The sequence below is a fragment of the Ornithorhynchus anatinus genome, chromosome 10 (genome assembly GCF_004115215.2).
Source record: "Ornithorhynchus anatinus isolate Pmale09 chromosome 10, mOrnAna1.pri.v4, whole genome shotgun sequence".
NCBI classification, from domain to species: Eukaryota; Metazoa; Chordata; class Mammalia; order Monotremata; family Ornithorhynchidae; genus Ornithorhynchus; species Ornithorhynchus anatinus.
In genome coordinates, this window is record NC_041737.1 from 41,746,574 (window position 1) to 41,771,782 (window position 25,209).

Here is a 25,209-nt window from a genome sequence, read left to right on the forward strand (position 1 = left end):
TGAAGATTCCGACTCAAGAACAAGTGAGCGCGGTAATAGAATATTAATAATAAAAATAATAATGGTAAAAGTGAAATCTATCGGAAACGCTGTTCACTGAAAAGTCAGTGCATTTCAAATCGGTCCATTTTTCTTCTTGTTAGAAGATCTGACAACAGACTGGGTGGGGGGGGCGGGGGGTGGTTTAAACTTCTGAGGACAGTCTGTCTCTCTAGATCGTGTGCTCAATCTCTCTAAACAACAGATCCAGGAGAGATACAACCGAATACAACAGAGTATACATGCAGTGCTTTTCAGCAGATTATTTAACATTAACCACAGCTCACAGATTCTGGAATTAGACAACTCTGTGCTGATTCCAAAAAATTAAGTCAGTTCTTTAAAGCATGAGCTGATGGAACTACTTTCACGGCTCTAGATTTTGATACTAAGAGGAATTTTATTCAAAGGAGAATAGGTATATGAATCAAGGAAAAGTAATCTATCGGTGATCGATCATATCTATTGGGCACTTACTTTGTGCACTTGGGAGAGTATATTACAGCAGAGTTGGTAGACATGCTCCCTTCCCACAAGAAGTTTACAGTCATTAAGAAAAACATTATTATCATTTTTTAATGGTATTTGTTAGGCGCTTACTATGTGCCAGGCAATGTTCTGAACACTGTGTAATCAGGTTGGACACGATCCCATATGAGGCTCACGGTCTTAATTCCTATTTTTCAGATGAGGCGACTCAGGCACAGAGAAGTGCAGTGACTTGTCCAAGGTCACACAAGAGACAAGTGGAGGAGCCGGTACTAGAACCCAGGGCCTTCTGACTCCCGGGTCCATGCTCTATCCACTAGATCACGCTGCTTTTCAAAGCTGAATAGATAAGTTAGCAGTATTAATTACACTGATTGGAAACCAACTGTGCGCAGAACACTGTGCTGAGTGCCGATTAGAACAGGGCACTGTAATGAGAACCCTCTGTCTGCAGAGAATTTAATTGATCATGCACTGTGCGCCTGAGTACTGAAATAACTAGTTAGGCGATAATCAGAAGAAGGGTAAGACATGAACTCTAACCTTAAGGTGCTTACAATCTAACATGGAAACCATGCAGATAGAAACTAATGGATATACAAGACAAAGGAGCAATGTGGCCTAGTGGATAGAGCAGGAGCCTGGGAGTTAGAAGGACTTGGTCCTGGCTCTGCCACTTGTCCAGTATGTGACCTTGGGCAAGTCACTTTAGTTCTCCCTGCCTCACTTACCTCATCTGTATATTGTGACTGTGAGCCCCACGTGGGACGTGGACTATGTCCGACTTGATCAGCTTGTATCTATCCAGGGCTTAATACAGTGCTTGGCACATAATAAGCGCTTACTGGATCTCATTTAAAAAAATGTTCAAGAGAAGGCAAAAATAATAAATACAAGTGGATAAGTAAATCAAACCGAAACAAAGAGAAGGGGCATGGCCTAGTGGAAAGAGCCCAGGTCTGGGATTCAGATCACCTGGGTTCTAATCCCGGCTCCTCCGCGTACCTGCTGTGTGACCCTGGGCAAGTCACTTAGCTTCTCTATGCCTAAGTTCCCTCGTCTGCAAAATAGGGATTCAATACCTATTCCGCTTCCTACTTACACTACGACTCCCCGTGTGGGACTTGATTATCTTGTATCTATCCCAGTGTTTAGTACAGTACTTGGGACATAGTGAGCGCTTCACAAACACTACTATCATTTAAAGAGATGGGAACATAGCAGTGAACTATCGTGGCATGACAGGAGTGATCAAGTTTCGTTCGAGGGAGGAGGCAGAGCCTCCTGCTTCTCTTCTATGTCCACTGACAATTAAACAAGAGAAAATGAACTGAAATTAAAGCATGAGAAATTGCAGCCAAGAATTTCCCGACTCTCAGGGCTATAAATACTGGAAAGGGTTCCTAAGGAAGGATGGTGAATCTCCAAGGGGAGAATAAATGCTTTCTTTCCTGAATGATGTCATCCTTCTCCAGCCTCTCAAGGCTCTTCAAAGCTCTGGGAAGCTGTGATGTTACAGTTCTACCCTAAATTATTTTCCTGCTGTGGGAAAACTTCCTCTCCTGCTGACACAAGCCAGGACCAAATCGATAACAGCGATCCGGCAGGGGGCACCAGAAAGCAGCACGGACCATGTGTTCCCCCGGCTACTGAGCCATCATCAAATCGATCGCCAAGAAACAGGTTTTACTTGCCCAAATTTCACACATTCATTCCAGGATTTCCTTTCTATCCACACCCCACTGATCGGCTTCCTCATCCCTCTTTCCTGCCCCTTTCCTCCACTCCCCCCCAACATCCAAGTTCTTCATTCTCCACTTTCCCCCGGACCCCTCAACCCATCCTCTCCAGTTGGCAGGTCATCCTTGCGTGTGACTGTCCACGTTTTTCTGTCACTCCCTTCTCGAAGCGGTGTGGTTTAGTGGATGGAGCACGGCTCTGGGAGTCGGAAGGACTTGGGTTCTAATCCCAGCTCTGCCACGTCTGCTGCTTGACTGAGTAACTTAACTTTTCTTGGTCTCAGTTACCTCATATGTAAAATGGGGATAAGGGGGTGAGCCCCACGTGGGACTGGGTCTGGGTCCAACCTGATTAACTTCTATCTACCTCAGCACTGAGGACAGTGCTTGGCACATAGTAAGCGCTTAACAAGTGCCATCATTATCATCATCATCTTTTTCCCCTCTCCATCTCTCTAGCGGCAGCAATAGATCCGTACGCTTTGGAAAGAAAGCGCTAAACCAAAACCGAAGAATGGGTGTCAGCTGTGCGACGTCGGTCTCATCCTTACCTCTTGATAAAGGTCGCTGAGGTCTTCATCGTGTGCCTGCCTGGAACATCCCGGGAACTCCCTCACACAGCAGGAATCTGGGGGCCAGTCCAGCTCGGTCATCTCCAGCCAGTCGGTGAAATACACCACTCCACAGCACTTGAACTGCAGGGGTAAGGACCACACGATCACTGACCGCAGCCGCGCTCATTTTGTGTTTGTTTACTGCTCTGGTCAACCAGAGTCGGTCAGGTTTTCAAAATTCTTTCACCAGGGGAAATTCCCGCTTCAGCTCCCTTCAGGCCACGGCAGCTCTTGCCTTCAGCTGCTCTTGCAAGTTTCGAGTCGATCCTGCCCGGTGAGCTGAGCTGCTCTAAACAGAGGTTCAAATACACAGGCGCACGTCGGGTGCACGCCGGGTTTTTCACCGTAGCCCTGACCTGTGCAAAATGTTTGCCTCAAACGTACATGTATTAGAACACTACGAGATGCACGTATTAATAATTACGGTATCTGTTAAGTGCTTAACATGTACCATGCACTGTACTGAGCACTGGGATACGGTGTGGGCAGGGAATGTGTCTGTTTTATTGTTATACTGTACTCTCCCAGTACTTAATAGGGTGCTTTGCACACAGTAAGCGCTCAATAAATACTACTGAATGAATACAAGATAATCAGGACAGATACAGTCCCTTTCCCATGCTGGCCCACAGTCCAGGTAGTAGGGAGAATGGACATTGAATCCCCATTATACTGATGAGGAAACAGAGACAGTGAGAAGCTAAGTGATTACGTGAACAACCTCACTTAGACTGTGATTAGATTTAGACTTAAATTTAGACTGTGAACCCTACGTGGGAGAGGGGCTGGGTCCAATCTGATCAACTAGTATCCACCCCAGCACTTAATACAGTGCCTGGCACATAGTAAGCACTTCACAAATACCATAATTATGTTAAAAAAAACCCCACAACTTGCCCCAGGTCACCCAGCAGGCAAGTGGTTCAGTCAAGATTAGAATTTAGGAGCTCTGACATCCAGGCCCTTGGTCTGCCCATTAGGCCCCCCTCTCCACCCACTGGTTGTCAAGTAACCGTGTTCCCTGGCTGATCAGAGCTCTTGGCTCAATCACTCAAATTCGACTTCTATCCAAGAGCTCCGAGGTCTGTCGCCATTCTAGGTGGTAAATATACACTGATCACATCTGAGCATATTGGTACACTCAAGTTCAAATCACAAAACCGTCCCACAATTGTTCGGAGTCTCTTTTCTAACTCGGTGGCTGAGACCATCAGCTACAACAGGGGCTATTTTCACTCTCCCTAGAGGACACTGCCCTGAGCGATTCTAAGGCAGGGCCGATCGGCACGGACAACAATGCCTATGCTGTCCCTTCTTGCTCTGTGGCCTTACAGAAGAAGTCTGTCTCCAGGATTTTCAAGCAGCAGCAGCAGCAAAACGTGATTTGTGACAGCTGAATTCATTTTTAAATTTGGCTTTGAAACAAATTTGCTATTCACCATCACTGAGCGGGAATATTCAATGATTCTTTTTGTTGGTTTAGAGAGAAAGGGGAGATCCTTGTAGACACATTCTTTGTATTCATATTTTTGATTTTCCTGAATTTTTGATTCACGGCAGAAAGCGGTAGGAGTTTTCCGGGGCCTCAATTAATTTTGCAGGCTTTGAGAATTGCTATGCATTACGGGAAAGAGAATGGATATTAAACACGTGAAATGACCGGTCTGAGATCCTGCTTTGAATTTTTTGTTTCACATTCCTTGACCAATTTGTTCGAAAGGCCAGGCATCCTGCTCATAATATGAGCAGGAATGACTATAACAAAGCATCCCGTAGCAGATCATTATGCATATAACATATAAAGCACCGAGGTGAATTTGAAATGAGTTTTGCAGTAAGATTCTTCATTGCCAAAACCTACCCAATTATTAAAGAGCTGTTTCAGTTCACGTTCTTGTAGGCAATCTAAATTATTCAAAGCTAAAAATCCGAATGGATTTTTTACCCCGATCTATCTGTTTATCTTTCTCCTCAGCTCAAAATCACTGGATAGTGGTTACCCCTTGACCTCATTTTGGCTACACAGGCCTAAGCTGCTTAACATTCACAGAAAAACAGCTAACTTCAGCTTCTCAAACATTTTGTTTATTTTCTTTCATGTTCTTTTTAGAACAAATACAGGCTAACCAAATAAAGCCAGGAAACATTTAAGTAAATAGGAAATCTGTACCACAGTGATAATTTCAGGGTTTCAAAAATGCAGTCCAATAACATTACAAGTGGTTCTTTTTTCTTATTTGTCTTTTCTTAGGTTGAAAAGCTTCTCTCTGCGTCCTTGAACATTTCTCTGGTGAGACAGTGTCCTGTGATTATCCTTTTTTCTTCGGAAATAGCACTGCACCCTGCCGCAGGCCAAAGAGGGACACTTATAGAATCCCTGCACTATGTATATGGGCCAAAAAAAAAAAAAAAATCAATGGGCTCACGGTGGTTTTCTACAGATTCACGGCACGCTTCCATAAAGGGTGACTGGAGGGTGAGTTGGGGTGTTGAACGGTGTATCCCTAACCGGAAGTACAAGGAAGTTCTAATCAGCCTTACAACACAAATGGTTCTAGAAAAAATGCCTCTAAAGTCAAACCAATTTTCTAAAAGAAACAATACATATCTCATTGTAGGCAGGGAACAGGGCTACCCACTCTGTTATATTGTACTCTCCCACATGCTTAGTACAGTGCCCTGCGCACAGTGTCGAATAAACATGACTGACTGAGGGGGATTCATTCCTGAACTAAGTCAGATACCCTAATGTTACCTAAATTAGCCAGGGTTGTGTGCTCAATCTATTACAGGAGAGTGATATAGCCTCACTTAAGTTTTTATACTGAATCAGTGAGCTTTCACAATAGGATAGCCAACTTTTCCTTTATTAGAAATAAACGTGTTGACACTCCCTAAGTGACTCCACCCAGGGATCAGTTCAACCCTCAAATGTCTCTCCCCCTACCCTCAAGACTTCTTTCCTCCACCTCCCCATCCTCTAAATTTTTCTCCCTTTCGCTACTGCATCACAACTTTTGAAATTGTTTCCCATTTTCCCACAGTTCCCATGTGCCGCAACTTCCAGCCACCCCAGAAAAAGAGAACAAGATGCTTGGGTTGCAAAGTTGGAAACCAAAGTGGTGTAAAACTGAAACAGGGTGTAAATTACAAATGAGCTGTGTGTCTTAATGGTGCTATAAATTAAATATCATCCTTTCATTGCTCCTCCAAGTGTCTTGTTGCCACTGTCAGGGACGGAAGATAAATTTGGATGGATTACTCTGTGGCAAACCTACTCGCTGTGTCCTGCTCTTGTCTCTTCAGGCACTGATGTCTTGCTCACCTGCCTGCAAATCCCTCCCTCTTTGCACCCGGCTCACATCTGAAATCACGTCTCCTCCCGGAGTTCTTCCCTGATTAATTTCTTTATCTCCCCACTTTTTATCCCCCCACAATGTCATGTCAGTTCTTCCTCACCATCTAGGCACCTGATCCCTCACTCATCATGTCGCCATAGCATTCATATACCTATATTTATATTCTCTTCCTTCCTCTATCTTTAATTGATTTTAGTATCTTATCTCCCCTGCTAAATTGCCAGCTCTTTGAGGGAAGACAGTGTGTCTACTAATTCTCTTTCACTCTCCCAAGTGATTAGTACCGTAGTCTGCACACAGTAAGCTCTCGATAAATATGTTTTATCGATTATTGGCCTGACCCAGTAATAGCCTTGTGCTGGAAGTTAAGCTGATATCTCCAATGGCTAGAATTTCCGGCTTCTTAACAATAGAACTTTCTGCCAGCAGCATTCCACACTGGCATTTTCTACCTTCTGTCCATTTTGGAAGAAGGCGATCTTACCCAGAGGAAAATGGCATAGAATGGGGCACAGTAAACCCAGATACATCCGAAGACTGAAGATTCCCTAACTGAAGGGTAACTAATTCCTCAAATGTCATTCACCAGTTTTGCTTTGAGGTTGATGAAAAATTAAATTAGGTGTTTCCTATAAATAATAATTGTAGTAATAACTGTGAAGCAGTGTGGCCTAGTGGAAAAAGTGTGGGCCTGAGACTCAAAGGACCTGGGAATCAGGGACGGCCTCCTGGAGGAGATGCAATTTCAGGACTTCGAGGATGGGGCGAGCAGTGATCTGCCATATGTGAAGGGGAAGCGAATTCCAGGCAGAAAGGAGGGTGAGAGCAAAAGGTCAGCAGCGAGAGCCCAACAAGAAGGTCGGTTTGGGAGGAGCAAAATATATGAATTGGAGTGTAGAAGGAGTGAAGGTAAGTTGGGGGGAAGACATCTGATTGCCTTAAAGCCACCTCCACCTCTAGCTTTTCCAGGGGTGACTGATTCAACTTTTCAACCAAAGCTCCCACTAATACCTACCTGTTCATTTTTTGTCCATTGAAAAAACGAACAGCCAAGCCCTTTCCTCAGCCCTCCCTGCCTGATACAGAGAGTACTTACCTCTCTCTGAAAGAAATTCCAAGCATGAGTCAACCACCGGTACCTAGGCAAACCGTAGTTTGTCATCCTGGCTTTTAAGGAGACCATATCTGACCACTGGACAGGGGCCTGAAAAGAAAAAGAAACATGTTAGGCTTCCAAATTCTGAACACATGGGGCTTTAATACAAACCTGACCAAATATTTACTTTAAAAATCTAGGAATCCTTTTTGGGGTGGAATTAGCCATAAAATGTTGGCAGAGACGATTAGTTCATTCAAAGTAGTCCTTGGGTGGCCACTATGGGTCAGGCCCAGAAGCAGGCACTCTGGTGAATAACAATAAGAAGAACAACAACAACAACAACTGTGGTATTTGTTAAGTGCTTACTATTGGCCCATGCATGGTACAAAGTGTTGGAGTAGATACAAAATAGTTACATTGGACACACTTCCTGTCCCACGGCGGGAGCACCGAGGCTGTAAGAACAGAGGAAGGAGGCCGATTCCATCACACGATGACATCTTTTGGCTCCCGTTTTCACTGACGGCTCTGCTAAGGGTGGCTCTCTTGGGCTGGGGTGGACTGACCCGCTACGAGCTGGACATACCCCGGCGGGCTCCTCCTGTCCTTGTGGCTTAAGGTGGGTCACCTGCATCACAGAACATCAGCTGACCCTCTAAAGTCTCGCCTCCCACTCATTTCCCTGTTCATTTTTCTTACTGGAAGTTAATTTCCCATGAAGATTTGTAAGCCAGTCCCATCCTGCTCTTAGTTCCAAGTGGTTCTGTTTCTTCCAAAATCCACAAGGAAAATCCCCGCACTTCTCGTGGCACACATGGCCCTTTGGCGATGCCCGGCACTGTGGCCGCTTTAAACTTTAGACAGAAATAGTTGTGACTTGGCTGGAGAGCCCCCTGGGCATGCTGCCTTGAACTTGCTGAAACAGGGAGGTAATGAAGCTGGACTGAGGGAGCCCTCTCTCCTCCGCCTCCAGGACTTCCAGCTCTACCTAAAACAGATGTCGGTGGCTGGAATCCTGCATTGGAAAGCAGCGTGGCCTAATGGATAGAGCACGGGCCTGGGAGTCAGAAGGACCTGGGTTCTAATCCCGGTTCCGCCACTGGTCTGCTGTGTGACCTTGAGCAAGCCGCTTCACTTCTCTGGGCCTCAGTTCCCTCATCTGTAAAATGAGGATCAAGACTGTGAGCCTTGCATGGGACAGGGACTGTGTCCAACTGGATTACCTTGTATCTACCCCAGCACTTAGAACAGTGTCTGGCACATAGTAAGCACTTAACAAATACGATATATTATTATTATTATCACTCAGCAAAGTGCAGACAATAAGCAACTTGTGGGCGGAGAACGTGTCTGCTACTTCTGTTGCATTGTATTCTCCCAGGCACTAGGTACAGTGCTCTGCATATAGGAAGTGCCCAACAAATACCACTGATTGCTTGACTGGAGTCCGTGCTCCCACCGTCTATGAGAGACCATTCATGACAGAAAAAAGGGTTAAGCGCTTAGTACATTTCTCTGCACACCGTAAGTGCTCAATAAATACGACTGAGTGAATGAAAAAGGGTCGTACAGCTTTGAAGATTCTGCCCCAAATAATGGGACTTGTCCACAACGTGGACAAGTCTGAATTAATCTCGCTCTGAACAGAGCACTTACCTAGCCAGTTTGGCATGGAAAATGCTTTCAGGGCCTCGTCCACTTAAAAGGTTGGATAACAAATCATCCTAAACCATCCATTAGAAGGTCAACTGTGGTCCATTCGATCACCAAATATTCAGCTGGTGACAGGTCATTCTTCTACAAGCCAATCATCGCCATCTTTCACACTAACTTAACCCTTACCCTAGCTCTAGCCCTAAGACTGAACCCTAACCTTTGACCAAAGGACATGTGTTGACAATTTGTGTTGTCAACAGGCTGTGTCTCATTTTTTCTGAAACATCAACAATTTGGCCTGGACGATGACTAGATTTGGGTCATTTTCCTTCCCTCAGAGGTTTTGCCCCCAATTTCAAGAGGAGAGAATGCATCTTTTAAAATGCAAAACTCAAAAATAAAGACAGGCTAGTTATCATGAGGAAAAGAGAGGTGTTGTCCCCAGCTATTTAACCGCTCTAGACTGTAAGCTCACTGGGGACAGGGAAAGCATCTGTTTATTGTTATACTGTACTCTCTCAAGTGCTCAGTACAGTGCTTTTCACTAAGTGTTCAATAAATGTGACTGAACGAATGAATAGTTCATTTTCCTGGTCAGTAAACGGGAGAAAATTATACAATAGAATGATTATCTCCACACCAACATTAGTTCATGAGTCCAGCACCTCTGAGAACAATTAGCAAATACGGCTATTAATGTCAGAAAATATGAGGCGCGATAGATCCTGGACTCTTTCCAGGGTGGGGAACTGGGCATCTAACCTGCTCATGCCCTTCCGTGGTCCACATGTGCTTCCTTAACACACCGGCTTTGGGAATGTTTTTTTAATTTTTCAACTTTGTATTGCGCCTGCTAGATTTCTCCCAGTACTAAGTGAACCTGATGCGTGAATACACTACATTGCAGGGGTCAAACTTGTTTTTAAACAACAGAGAGACAAATGACTCTCTAAAGGAGAGACAGACTTTAAAAACAAATCCCCATAAAAAGATCCATTCATAAGCAACTGCTGGGATAATGGAATGAAAGTTCAATCGAGATTTATGCTCTGGATCTCTGGAAAGTCAAGGTGACAGATTTATTTTAAGGGGGAGGAAGAAAAGGCAGGAGGGAATAGACTTTGCCAATTATATAAACAGTAGCACCTCCATCTGTTCATGGAATCAGTTATCTGGCCTTGATTCTGGAGATACTTCAGGGTAGAAGGGGGAAAGCCTGACTCTGAGGCCAACAAAGAACATCCACCATTTTCTTCTCTTATCTGCACAGCCAATAGAATTCCAATGAATTTTGGGTTGAACAACCAGGTCTTAACTTCACATTAAGCAAGTGGAGAAGCATGGCTGGCTTTTTGGTCCTTCTCTCGGAAGGAATCAGCCACCCAGTCTGGCTTCAGGCTTGGAAGTGGTCAAAGTGGGAGCAAAAGTATGTTAGGGGAGGGCTCGGAGGTTCCAGATTTGGGCTGGCGCCAAAATCAACTTTACATTTAAGGGGGACCGTCCCAAGCATCAGTTCGATTCGGTCTTCAAACCGAGGCTTTGCGAACCTCCTTAGGATAGCAGGCTCATCCTGGAATGTGTGGAGTCATGGAATTCGAAAGACACAACACTTTTGTTTTTTTCTGCTGCAGAGTACACACTGCCATTAATTCCTTCGCTTTGGAACTGGAAATGCCAAAGGAATGCCCTCTTCTCTTGCTGGAATATAATCGCTACATGTTGCCTAGTGTTGAAAAGACCAGTTGCTGAGACCCTTTTCGGCTGCTCCAGAGAAAGACATATGTGTCTCTTCTATGGAGAACGCAAGGCAATTGGTCAGGACGTGTTTGCTGCTCAGTGCTCTGCGATCTGCCATAACTTGGGAAATCTGAAAATTAATGTGCACTGTTTAAACCTCTGGCAATATTCAAAGGGTTGAAAAACCCAGCATCTATTTAACTCTTCCATCGGGACACTGCACCAGCTTAATGTGAACAAATTGTCAAAATATTATTTGTCAGGTGCCCAGATGTAAAGGGGTGGCAAGGGGCAGGGTTCAAAGTTTGCTAGGTTATGTGGTTTTGGCAGAGTTCATCGGGAGAGATGAAGGACCCAGAGGGAGGAAAAGGCTAGCAGGAATAAGGCAAGACAGAGTACCCCATACTGGTTCTAATCTCAGTTTGGCCACTGGCCTGCCGTGTGACCTTGGGTAAGTCCTCTAGCCTCAGATTCCTCATCTCTAAATTGAGGATAAAGTGAGGAGGGATTTCTCTCTCCCTTACCAAATGGGTATGTTGCAGGGACTAAGTGACAGACGCAGCATGGCCTAGTGGATAGAGCACGGGCCTGAGAGTCAAAAGGACCTGGGTTCTAATCTCTGTTCCGCCACTCGTCTACTCTGTGACCTTGGACAAGTCATTTCACTTCTCTGTGCCTCAGTTACCTCATCTGTCAAACGGAGATTACGACCGTGAGACGGAGAGCCCCATATGGGACAGGGACAATGTCCAACCCCATCTGCTTGCATCAATCAGCGCTCAGTACAGTGCCTGGAACCTAGTAAGAGCTTACCAAATACTATTATTAAAGAATACACAGTCGGGAATCAGACACAGTCCCCATCCCTCGGGGGGCTCACGATCCTAAAATAAAAACGGAGAGGGGGAAGTGGCGACAGATAAATAGGGAGATGCAACTAAACACTAAGACAACATGAGATCGGTAGAGGGCCAGGGAGAAGAATTTCGGGCCACTCACGGCTCAGTCACCACTGCAGCCACCACCACAGCCTCCCCGAGGTTTTGTGGAAAACCATAACTCTGGTAAAAGTGCTCTGGATAAATCAAAATGGGACACAGATGCAAAGTATTACGAATACGAGATACATTTAGAGACTGGGCGGGGGTTAGGTAAACAGAGAGGGGGAAGAGGAGAAGAGGAAAAACCTCACTAGAGTTGCAAGTCATAAGGGGAGTGGAAAAGAGGCGAGAGGAGACCAAAATAATTGCGAGGCGGAGCATGAAAGCAGAGTGGGAAGGAAAAGGAATGGTAAGAGAACAGGAGGAAAAGGACAAGACCTGATCTATCCACTATCGCTCACTAGACTGTGAGCTCTACAGGGAGTACATCTACCAACTCCGTTGCGCTGTACTCTCCCGTGCACTTAGTACAGTGCTCTGAACACAGTAAGCTCTCAATGAATACCACTGACTGAGAGCTCTGTAATATTCTGGGTCAGGCAAAACGTGTCAGAATCATGGTGGTCTGGCGGCAGCCCACGAGGGCATTATTTCTTTGCAAAGTAGACACAAACTAGCTCTCCACACATTATTTTGTAACCTTCTTTCTTACTCACCGTGACTTCCTGCTCATAGGTCCAAACTCCACAGGCGAGTTCAACACAGAAAATCACGAGCAAACTTCCGAAGTACTGGAGGGGAGTATAAAATAAACGGTATCACTGGAATGCAATTACACCAAAGACTTGGCATCGAAATGAGGCTAAATACTGTTTGTTCATTGAAAGAAGAAGAAAACAGATGGAAATCCTCATCAGAGCTCCTCCCAGAATTAGATTGGTGAGTTCCTCACACGTTTTCATTGGGCTATTTTTCATTTATCATCTCCTGGAGCAAATATTACGGAGAGTTCATTTCATTCATTCATTCAATCGTAGCACTTACGGTCTGCAGAGCACTGTACTAAGTGCTTGGAATGTACAATTCGGCCACTGAGAGAGACGATCCCTACCCAACAATGGGCTCACAGTCTAAAAGGGGGAGACAGACAGCAAAACAAAACAAGTTGTGAAGTTTAAGTCCCGATATTCTAGTTGCCCCTTCGGCACCATAACGGATTACCACGTGCTTTACTCTCCTCATCCAAACTGACTCCAAGGCTTAAGAAAACCAAGGCGCGGGACTGTAGGTCAAATAACTGAGTTTTGTTGTTGTGACTGTTTCACAAAAACTTTTAATCTTAAAAAGGGGGACATGTTTCGGATTCAGAAATCCAGAATTCCAGGAAATCACGGATGGAATGAAAATATAGGGTCATTCTTATACTATTTTTAATTCAGACACGGTGTCTGGCCACTAGTGGGTTCCCAATATCAAGAGGGGGATGGGGCGAGGTGGGGCTGGAGAAAGGCACAGCTGACATAGTGGTCAGGAAATACTATAAAAAGATAAAGGAAGCCAGTCCATTAACAACAATGAGGACAATCAGAACAATGAAGGCGGCAACAGATTAATAATAATAATGATAATTATGATACTTGTTAAGCGCTTACTATGTGCCAGGCACTGTTCTAAGCACCGGGGTGGACACAGGGTAATCAGGTTGTCCCACGTGGGGCTCACAATCTTAATCCTCAATTTATAGGTGAGGTAACTGAGGCAAAGAGAAGTTAAGTGGCTTACCCAAGGTCACACAGTAGACAGGTGACCTAGCCGGAATTAGAACCCGTGTCCTATGACTCCCAGGCCTGTGTTCTTGCCACTACGCCACGGGTTCTCTGGCTTCTCACGGCCCAACAGAACTGTGCCATGACCCAAAGTCACAGCCACCTGATTGTTATTAATAATAACAACGATAATAATAATAATAATGGAAGTATTTGCTAAGCGCTTACTATGTGCCAAGAACTGTACTAAATGCTGGGGTGGATACAACCTAATCGGGTTGGACACAGTCTCTGTCCCACGTGGGGCTCACAGTCTCAACCCCCATTTTCCAGATGAGGTAAGTGAGGCACAGAGAAGTGAAGCGACTTTCCCAAGGTCACGCAGCAGACAAGTGGGGGGCCGGAATTAGAACCCATGACCATCTGACTCCCAGGCCCCTGCTCTATCCACTACACCCTGTTCTCCCTGTGGCTAGGAAGGGGGTCCAAGCCAGCCTCTTTCCACCCCTAAACCTGCAAGTCGGGGTAACTTTCCAGCAACAGGGCTGATGGGGGGAAAGAACAGAGCAGGTGAGGAATCCCCAGTGGAGGAACCCAGACCCATCCCTAAGACTCAGCATGACCTAGTGGAAAGAGCTCCGATCCAGGAGTCAGAGGACCTGGGTCCTAATCCCGACTCTGCAGTGTGACCCTGGGGAAGGAACTTCACTTCTCTGGGCCTCGGTTTCCTCATCTGTAAAATGAGGATTAAGACTGTGAGCCCCATGTACGATATAATAATAATATTAATGTTGGTATCTGTTGAGCGCTTACTACGTGCAGAGCACCGTTCTAAGCGCTGGGGGAGATACAGGGGGATCCGCTCGTCCCACGTGAGGCTCACGGTTAATCCCCATTTTATAGACGAGGTAACCGAGGCACAGAGAAGTTAAGTGACTCGCCCATAGTCGCACAGCTGACGGGTGGCAGAGCCGGGAGTCGAACCCCCGACCCCCGACTCCAAAGCCCAGGCTCTTTCCACTGAGCCACGCTGCTTCCCCTACGATATGGACCGTGTCCAACCTGATTAACTTCTTTGGACCCCGGCGCTTAGTACGGTGTCTTGCAAATAGTAAGCACTTAGCAAATACCATTAAAAGAAAAATGTGATGGACACCGCCCTGGTCAGACTGAAATCCAACAACCATCACCGCAAAAGTAAAGTTCCTAAACTCAAAACATTACTCAGGGTGCTTCTGACACTAAATAAACTGAGTGTTCTTTCCCTCCCCGGCCTCAAAGCATAGACTGGCACTTCTAATAAACTAAAAGCTGATTAAAGGCCCAGAGTCTGGAAATGAGAAATGATAAACTCCAGTCTCTACCCTGTCTATTGCTAAACTCAGCAGACCTAATGCTGAGTATCTTCAGGTCATGTTGTTTATTTTTCCTTCAACCAGAGACCGGGTACTTAAAAATATTGCGAATCTCACAGTTAGTAAATAAGAAAATTCTAATGCCAAATATTTGTACAAGATAATGGAACAGCTGTCATTTTGTTAGCATTTCAGTCCCAACGGATTCCTAAATTAACACCGTACTGTACCTATGATTTATCCTGCCCTGAAAGGAGCATGCTAATCTGCATCGATCCAACCTCAATCTTTTGGAAGAGACACAGAGGACCTCATTCACTAACCGCGCCCCCACCATTCCTTCTACAGGGTAAATGCCCCTCTAAGATGCACTGTAGCCCCCAAAAGAGAAGCAGCGTGGCATAGTGGATAAAGCATGGGCCCGGGAATTAGAAGGACCTGGGTTCTAATCCAGGTCTGCCAAATAATAATGATGATGACGGCGGCATTTGTTACACGCTTACTATGCGCCTGGCAACGTTCTAAGCGCTGGAATAGATACAAGGTAATCAAGCTGTCCCACATGGGGCTCACGGTCTTAATCCCCATTTTACAGATGAGGTGACTGAGGCACAGAGAAGTTAAGTGGCTCGCTCCAGGTCACACGGCAGACAAGTGGCGGAGCTGGAATTTGAATCCGTGTCCTCTGACTCCCAAGCCCATGCTCTTTTCACTAAGCCACGCTGCTCCCCCGTCTATGTGACCTTGGGAAAGTCACTTAACTTCTCTGTGCCTCAGTTACCTCATCTGTAAAATGGAAATTAAGAATGTAAGCCCCATGTGGGGCAGGGTCCGTGTCCAACCTGATTAACCTGTATCTACCCCAGGCCTTAGAACAGTGGTTGGCACATAGTTAGCACTTAACAAGTAACATAATTATTATCATTACTATTATTATCAATAGGCTCCCTCACCAGGTCAGTAAGATGGACGCAGCAGTGAGGAACGAGAGAGTCTTATCAATCAACTGTGCTTATCGATCATTTTTTCTGTGCAGAGCTTTACCTCTGAAATAATCCTGGAAAAATCACATGGATTTAGTATTGTCCCTGTTTTTAAGATTTTGTGGGATGGTTTTCTTTTTCGTTTCACTGCTCCTTATATGTTCATCACCCATCTTCTCTTTCCCCATTATTCTTCAATGATGAGCCCCTAGGGGCCGGAGACAATGTCTAATTCTCACCCATGAACATTTTCCCAGAATTTAGTATGGTGCCCCGCAAACAGTAGGCATTTAAATAAATATTATTACGACTACTCCCACTGAGAGCAGTGCACTGTCTTAAGCACTCGGGTAGTAGGAAGCCAAGAAGTGCACATTCCCTGCCCTCAAGGAACTCAACACTCGAATAAGAGACAAACGTATACGGTAATTAAATGAATGAAGACTCATATATATGCAGAAGTGCCAAGTATGGATTCGGATAAGTACCTCGATGCAAAAGATGGCTAAAGGACATTCACCACTTGGGGTGCGTGGAATTAAGTAATTTAATTCGGAACTAATAGTTTTACCATCCACTTCTAAATCCCCAGAAAATGCAAATATTACTAAGCTCCATTTCTCTTCAAATGTATCTGAAAGCTGCTTTCCTTGGGGCCTAAATTACTTAATTCTCTTTTACTTCCGCTCTGGCTTTTTGACTTCTTTCCATTAACTCTCGCCGATATTCAGGACGTGGCCTGTGCTGAGTGCCACAGAAAATCAAGTGATAATTGAAACGGAATAACAGTGGCACGGTAATGGGCTGTTTGCGAAGGGATGGCTCTATGCGCTCTTGGACCAGGGCCAACTGTGAAGTAAAAACTCTACATCTGGCTCCTCTCCCAGACTTCAAGGTACCTACCCTTGCACAACAAACACGCTCAAGCTGCCAGGGAGACGTCTACGGAGGTTGAACCGTGAGTGTCTTTCCTGCATTAAAACAATCAAGTTGGCATCCCCTCGCGCAACAAAAGTGCATAATCCGCCAGGAAAGTGTATATGGAGGTTCATTCGTTCAACTGTATTTATTGAGCGCTTACTGTGTTCAGAGCACTGTACTGAGCACTTGGGCGAGTACGTTATAACAATAGACAGACACATTCCCTGCTCACAAGCCTACAGTCTAGAGGATGAGCTGTGGGTGTCTTTTCTGCATTCCCCAGTACAATAAAACAGGCTGAACATAGACAGTTTCACCTCACAACTCCAGCCCTCTCTGTAGCACTTAAAGACTTCATAACGGCAAGCAATACCGGACAAAGGAGAGGCTCTGCCGGTTATGTTGCCGTAAGACGGTCATTAGTCCGGTTTACAGTATGGCTTCAACACCGTCCATCTTTACGTCTGCCATTTTCTCCGTCAGCACCCAGACTCCATCCGCCTCAGCTTCCGCCACTGAGTTCCACGACTCAGAAGCAGTGCCTGTGTTCAGCGAGGCCTGGGGGGGAGAACCTGAACCATCTGGAGTTCGTTGGAGTCGGGGTGGGGAACGGAGGGGGGGGTTTAGACAGGTCCAGTCAGACTTGCAGAACACATCGTAAATGATGTCGTTACGTTCCCCTGTGGGCCTCGGGTAAAGTGGGCAATGCCCCGTACATCTGGGAGTCCAGTACCCTACGACGGGGAGAGTTAATCGAGTGCTTTAAAGCTGCCGGCGAGGAGTTTCTGTTTTATACAGAGGCGGAAGGCAACCACTGGAGGTTCTTGAAGAGTGGGGAGACACGAACTGAACATTTTTGTTGAAAAATGAACCACGCAACAGGGTGAAGAAAACGTTCCTCAAGCCGGATTTCTCCACAAGGGAGGATGTTTTTGTTTTTTTTTTTTATAGGATGTGTTAAGAGTATGTGTACTAAGCACTGTGCTAGATTAAAGCTAATCAAGTTGAACACAGTCTCTGTCCCGCATGAGGCTCACAGTCTTAATCCTCATTCTCAGGAAACTTGAGGCACAGAGAAGTGACTTGCCTAAGGTCACAGCAGACAAGTGGAGGAGCTGGGATTAGAACCCAGGTCCCAGACCCGTGCTCTATCCACTAGGCCACTCCGCTTGCCAGTTACTTTCCCGAGAAGGCTTAAACTTTTACTGTCTAGAATGTATGGAAATTGGAACGGAGGTATCTTTGCCTAAGTCCTTCCTAGATAGGCACGTTAAAAAAGTAACAAGCGTTCTATCACTTCTAAAGCTGCTGTAATTGGAAATCCAAAATAGTTCAACACAAGCGCGATTACGGTGTTTGAGCAACTTGTGCCCTTATCTCCACAGAAAGCCTAGATCCACGGCTGAAGCTTGTCAGTTACCGAACAACAGGTTGGTAACTTATCTCGGAAATCATCTTTCTTTACAAAGGTCTGCTCTGTCGCCCCGTCGCTTTTTTGCGCTAGTTTGCCGAATGACATATTGACATCCACTTAACTATCTCAGCAGCTCAGCTGCTGTAGATGTCTAAACGTCTACTTTAGCAATTAGTCAAGGGATGCGGCCGAAATTGGAGGTTAATGACTTTCTGAAACTTCGTTTTCATTAGTTCCCGCCGCCACGTTCAGTTGCTGGGCCTCAGAGCGAAGCGGTGCGGGGAAGTTTAGGAGGATAGGCAACACTGCCTAAAATCGTGGCTCAGTGGAAAGAGCCTGGGCTTCGGCGTCAGAGGTCATGGGTTCGACTCCCGGCTCTGCCACTTGTCAGCTGTGTGACTGTGGGCGAGTCATTTAACTTCCCTGTGCCTCAGTTCCCCCATCTGCAAAATGGGGATTAACTGTGAGCCTCACGTGGGACAACCTGATGACCCTGTATGGACCCCAGCGCTTAGAACAGTGCTCTGCACATAGTAAGCGCTTAACAAATACCAACATTATCATTATTATTAATCTCGACTGAGCACTTACTCTGCAGAGCACTTATACTGAGCACCTACTTTGTGCACAGCATTTATACTGAGCATCTCCTCCGGGTAGAGTACTTACAGAGCACCTACTACGTACGGGGCATTATGCTGAGCGCCTATATGTAGAGCACTTATACCGAGCACTATACACTGAGCATCTACTATACAGAGCACTATTCTAAGCAACTACTATGCAGAGCGCTTATACCGAGTACCTACTGTGCAGAGTACTATACTGAGCACCTACTGTACGCTGCGCTATATTCTGCACATATTAGGAGCTTGAGCAGAAGCAGGGCGTCCTCGATACTCACGGGTTCTAATCGCGGCTCCGCCACGTGCCTACTGGGTGACCTCGGGCGGGTCACTTCACTTCTCCGGGTCTAGTTACCTCATCTGAAAATGGGGATTGAGAAATGGGAGCCTCACATGGGACAGGAACTGTGTCCAACCCAATCTGCTGGTATCCACCCTAGCGCTTAGTACAGTGCCTGGTACATAGTAAGCACTTAACAAACACCATCATCATCATCAACTTAGGACATCGGTGGGTTTCCCAGGTATAGGTCTTTCACAAGATCTGGGATTCCACGATCTAATAAGAAGAATAATAATAATAACGACGGCATCTGTTAAGCGCTGACTATGTGCCAAGCACTGTTCTAAGCGCTGGGGGTAGATACAAGGTAAGCGGGTTGTCCCACGTGGGGCTCACAGTCTTAATCCCCATTTTCCAGATGAGGTAACTGAGGCACAGAGAAGGGAAATGACTTGCCCCAAAATCACACAGCTTACAAGTGGCAGAGCCGGAATTAGAACCCACGACCTCTTACTCCCGAGCCCGTGCTCTTTCCACTGAGCCACCTGATGACTGTATCTTGGAAAACACTTTTCCGGTAAAACGACCGTAAAGAAATCATTGGGAACGTCAAGGGGAATTAAGAGATTAAGCTTTTGAAGTCTCAGATTTGTCATATTCAAAAATATATTGACAAGTATTAAGAACGGTTTATACTTCAAATGGATAGCATTTAGACTACTGTTTTTATGATGGGCAGAGTTCAAGCCAAATGGCATAGTGGTTTAAAAATAAGACTGTAGGGCAGGTATGCTGCATTACACTTTTCTGGCTGCCTCCAGGACATCTCTACCTGTAGTAGTATTACTATTTATTATTACTATTCTTATGTGCCCACAGCAAGCAGATCAGCAGTCAAAGCTCCGACACCAAGCCCCAAGATTCAAGGAAGGGAGGCAGTATTACCTAATGGATAGAGCACGGGACTGAGAGTCGGAAGGACCTGGGTTCTAATTCCAGCTCCAACATTTGTCTGCTGTGTGACCCTGGGTAACTCACTCAACTTCTCTATATTTCAGTTACCTCACCTGTTAAATGGGTATTAAGACTGTGAGGCCCCCGTGGGACATGGATTGTGTCCAACCTGATCAGCCTCTATCTACTCCGGCACTTAGTACAGTACTTAGATCGTGGGCAGGAAATGTGTCTGTCTGTTGTTGTACTGCACTCTTCCAAGTGCTTAGTACAGTGCTTTGCACGCAGTAAGCATTCAATAAATGTGACAATGAATGAATGAACAAATACCACAATTAAAAAAAGGCATTTTCCATTTGCCAGGCAGCAAAGCAGAAAGCCATCATCACAATGAATACAATCCACAGCCCAACCCCCGGCAGTTTGAGAGATGTCCCCGACTAAATCAATCAATCAATGGAATATATGGGGAGCCTATTGGGTGCGACACGCTGTACTAAATACCGGGAGAGTACAATACAACAGAGCCGGAAGACACGTCCCCTGCCCACAGCGAGCTATTCACATTTCGATCACATCTCCTAGAACGGAACGACAAGTTCTCTCCCATAGCACTCTTTACAATCACCACGGGGCACCGTTCTGCTATCACAGATCAGTAAGCATTTATCTTGTGACACAGATGGGAAAGAAAAAAAGAGAAAAAAGAACATCACCGTATGGGCTTTTTAAGGAAAAAAATGTACGTTAAGATATAAGAAACTTACCCATGCGAGAAGCAACAAATTTCTTTTCACCGCTCCGCAATATCCTAACATCCCCACAATGATAAGGAGACAGCAGACAGCAATCATGACTGGATGGATCACAGGAAAGTAAGTCACAATGACAGCTTCTTCCACCCTGAAAGGAAATAAATAATCGTCAATAACAAAGAAAATAAAAGCATCCAGATTCTCAGAAAATGTATCTATTGTAGCTCAGGACACCATTCTTTCTCTTTAAAACTTCTTTAAATCATCTTGGCTAGTGAGTAAATTAAGAAGTTGTTTTCCAAGTGGCTATTTTTCTCCCAAAAGATGGATATTCTGCCTCTTAATGTCTTTTCATAAATAGAAAAACATTACGAAAACATTACACGGAGAACGATTCCACACTTGAAGGGAGTTATGTACCACACAGGTAATCCTAAATACAAAATTGACAAAATGAGATTGGATATGAGATGAAGGATGAAAACCATTCAAATTATAATGGGCATGATACCGGAAAGGGAGATTTTAAAGAGTAATCCTTTCAGATTTGTGGAGTGTTTTCGGTTTACCAAAGCATACGCCAACGTCGTTCACCCTCACAACATCCCTGTGAGGTAAAGAAAGGCAGATGATGTTACGCCATCCCATTTTACAAAGACAGCAATGGGGCACAGAGAGGTTAGGTGACTATCCCTTCGTCCCCCAGCAGATCAGCAGCGGAAACGAATCTACGGCTTGGATCTCCTAACTCCCAGACCAACAGTGATGATGACGACGACGACAGTAACGATGATGATAATGATAAATCACTTACTGTATGTCACAAGCAATGTTCTACGTGCTGGGGTAGATACAAGTTAATCAGGTTGGACACTGTCCCTGTCCCACATGGGGCTCACAGCCTAAACAGAAGGGAGCACGGGCATTTAAGCCCCACTTTAGAGTTGAGAAAACTGAGGTCCAGAAAAGTGAAGCGACTTGCCCAAGGTCACAGAGCAGACAAGTGGAAGAGCCAGGATTGGAACCCAGGTTCGTCGAATCCCACGTTCTTTCCACTAGGCCGTGCTGCTTCCCCCTCGCCCCACTCAGGCGTCACCCGGGGCCTTGGGCCGTACACACACCTGTCCCTGGATGATGTTCTATCCACTAGGCCACACTACCTCGCTGCAGATAAATGGGTAAGAGCATAAAACCTCAGTCCACTCTACTAGACGCGAAGCTCCTTTCAAATCAATCAATCCGTCATATTTACTGAGTATTTACCGTTCGCAGAGCACTGTCCTAAGTGCTTGGGAGAGCACGATATAACAGAGTCGGTAGCACACTCCCTGCCCACGACAAGCTTCCAGTCTAGAAGACGAGCTTTCGGTCTAAAGGGCCGAGCAGGGATCGAATCTGCCGATGTTACCGTACCGTACTCTCCCCAGCACTTAGTACGGTACTCTTCTAATAGTAAGTGCTCAATAAATACCACTGATTGAATGATTATTGTACTCTCCCAAGGACTTACTAAAGCATCTGCTCAAGGTAAGTGCTCAATACCCATTACCCTATTTATTTTGTTAACGAGATGTACATCACCCTGATTCTCTTTATTTGCTATTGTTTTAATGAGATGTCCATCCCCTCGATTCTCTTTATTGCTATCGTTTTTGTCTGTCCCTCTCCCCCGATTACACTGTAAGCCCGCCAAAGGGCAGGGACCGTCTCTATCTGTTACCGACCTGTACATTCCAAGCGCTCAGTCCAGTGCTCTGCACACAGTAAGCGCTCGATAAATACTATTGAATGAATGAATCAAATACCTACTGGTCAATCGATGGACTATAACTGAGTGCTTAGCGTGTGCACAGCACTGTTGGAAGCACTTGGGAGGGTACAGTACAGAGGAGTTGTCAGACACATTTCCTGCCCCTAAATTGATTAACTGACTCAGAATGAGGCCACGGGGTTGCCGGAAGGGCTCAAACCGATCCCCGGATTCATTCACACCAAAGAGAGAGAGAGACACACTGAGCATTGTCAAGACCAGAGAGAGTGAGAGGAAATGAGCGAAGTCACAATGGGTCAGAGCTGGCCCCAGAGGGCAGGGCTGACCGCACAGATGGGCCTGCGTGGTTTAAGAGATGTTCCCATACGTCAGGTTATAACAGTTGAAGTCAAAGATTTTTTTCAAATAAAACAATTTAGACAAAGGCACCTAGTATTCTGAGATTCTACCGTAAAGGATAAAAGAAGAATGTACTGAGAATGAAAGAAAAAGGTGATTTATTTCCCATCACAAGATGCAGCACTTCTCTATTCCAGCTTTGAGTGTAAGATTGTGATTAGCTTTTTTTTCAAACAAAACCTCGCTCTTTAAACGAGCAAGTCTAACAATATGATTGGATTTCACGACTCCAATTTTCTTGAGGAAGCGTCCTCTTCCTTTCCCCTGGATTATCAGTTTTTCATCTTGGACCCAGTAAGAGAGAGCCTCGTAACTACTGTTGACTGCATCCTGTTACAGAAGGGAGGGAAAACTGCAGTGAGTGCGAGAAGCTCACACCTTCAATTCCTGCTTCAAGTTGGCAATATTAAAGCTGAAGGGAAGCAAAACTGCTCACCAGATTCCTTGAGGTTCTCCCACCTCCGAACATGTCGGTCCCTCACCTAGCCTGCTCTCCTCACTCTCCTAAACACGCCCCTTCCCTTCTTGAAAAATGCTACCCAAAACCACCTCCTTTGGGAAGCCCTCCCAGATTAACTCCAACCGGCCTCTTTAATCGATCACTCCAGCTCCCCACAGCACTACGTACAGCAAAAGTAAATCGGGGGGATCTGTGCCTAATTTTCTTAGTATTTTATATCCGTTTGTAGACATGTGGATTTGTCCTTTTCTTTTCTCTCCCCATTAGACTGCAAGCCCCTCTAGGGGAGGTGTACTGCATTATATTTCTCTGCATGCCCACCTTCGGGACATCCTCTATCTGAATTTTCCACCGACACCTCAAACTTAACATGTCCAAAGTGGAACTCCCTATTCCCCCACCCAGACCCTGTCCTCTCCGTCTTTCCCATCACCGTAGACAACAGCCCTAGCCTCCCTATCTCACGAGCCCGAAACCTAGGCAATGTTCTCAACTCATCTAACTCAACCCACATATTCAATCTGTCACCAAGTCCTGTCAGTTTTGTCTTCACAACATTGCTAAAATCCACCCTTTCCTCTCCATCCATGCATTTGATATTCTCGCCACCCTCGACCCCGTAGCACTTACGAACATATCTTTAAATTATCTATCTCAAATTCCTCATTTATATTAATGTCTGTCTCCCTCCTTCCAGACTGTAAGCTCACTGTGGCCAACTCTGTTGAATTGACATTGTAAGCACTCAGTAAATACCACTGATGATGATGGTTTAGTACGCCGCTCTGCTCACGGAGGTGCTCCATTATTACGGGCGTTGCTAAAGACGAATCTGAAAGAGCGGCTCTCAGCCGCAGATCTTGAAAACCACCTTACTTGAAGCCAAATGGGGAGAGGATCACACAAAACAGTGATTGCAAATGAATCGATGGCATTCACTGAGCGCTTACTTCGTGCAGAGTGCTGTATTACGATTTGGGAGGGTACAATGCAACGGAGTCGCTGGACAAAATCCCTGCCTACAAGAAGCTTACAGTTTAGTGGGGGAGACGGCCATTAAAATAAATGACAGTCAGTCAATCGCATTTATTGAACGCTTACTGTGCGCAGAGCACTACACTAAGTGCTTGGGAGACTACAACAATATAATAACCACATTCCTTGCCTACCATGAGCTCACAGTCTAGAGGGGTAGATACAGATAAGGAAGCATCAGAATATCAGGAGACGTACATAAATGTTCTGAGGGTGAGATGAGTATCCAGGTACTTGAGGGGAATACAGGCACGCATAGGCGACCCACGGTGGAGGGGGAATACAGTGGGGAAAATGAGCGTTAGTAAGGGAAGGCCTCTTGGAGGAGGTAGGATTCGAATAAGGCTTTGAAGATGCGGAGAGTGGCGGCCTGTCGGCTACAAGGGGGAAGAAGGTCCAGGACAGAGCGAGGATACGGGAAAGGAGTTGGCAGCCAGAGAGACTAGACTGAGGCAGACTGAGTGCTAGCGTGAAACACTGAACTTTCACTGTTCATTCATTCATTCGATAGTATTTATTGAGCACTCACTATGTGCAGAGCACTGCACTAAGCGCTTGGAATGGACAGATCGGTAACAGATAGAGACAGTCCCTGCCCTCTGATGGGCTTACAGTCTAATGGGGGGGGGGACGGACAGACAAGAAGGATAGGAATAAAGAGAATCAAGGGGATAGCAGCATGGCCCCGGCTGGGAGTCAGAAGGACCTGGGTTCTAACCCCAGCTCTGCCACCCGTCTGCTGCGGTTGACCTCGCTAAGTCACTTCACTTCTCTGGGCCTCAGTTAGCTCATCTGTAAAATGGGATTAAGACTGTGAGCCCCATATGGGACATGGACTGTGTCCAACCTGATTAGCTGGTATCCACCCCAGCAC

At 45.7% G+C, this 25,209-nt stretch overlaps 1 protein-coding gene across 3 annotated transcripts in view; it reads right to left on the reverse strand.

Annotated features, from left to right (window-relative positions):
• Positions 1-25,209, reverse strand: part of TSPAN12 (tetraspanin 12) — a 50,857-nt gene that overhangs the window by 12,760 nt on the left and 12,888 nt on the right. For all 3 annotated transcript variants that reach the window (XM_029073900.2, XM_029073902.2, XM_001516297.5), the window contains exons 4-7: positions 20,683-20,818; positions 12,330-12,404; positions 7,337-7,444; positions 2,819-2,962 (exon numbers count right to left, since the gene is read on the reverse strand). In XM_029073900.2, the coding sequence (XP_028929733.1) occupies positions 2,819-2,962; positions 7,337-7,444; positions 12,330-12,404; positions 20,683-20,818 (463 nt within the window). The remainder of the gene's footprint in view (positions 1-2,818; positions 2,963-7,336; positions 7,445-12,329; positions 12,405-20,682; positions 20,819-25,209) is intronic.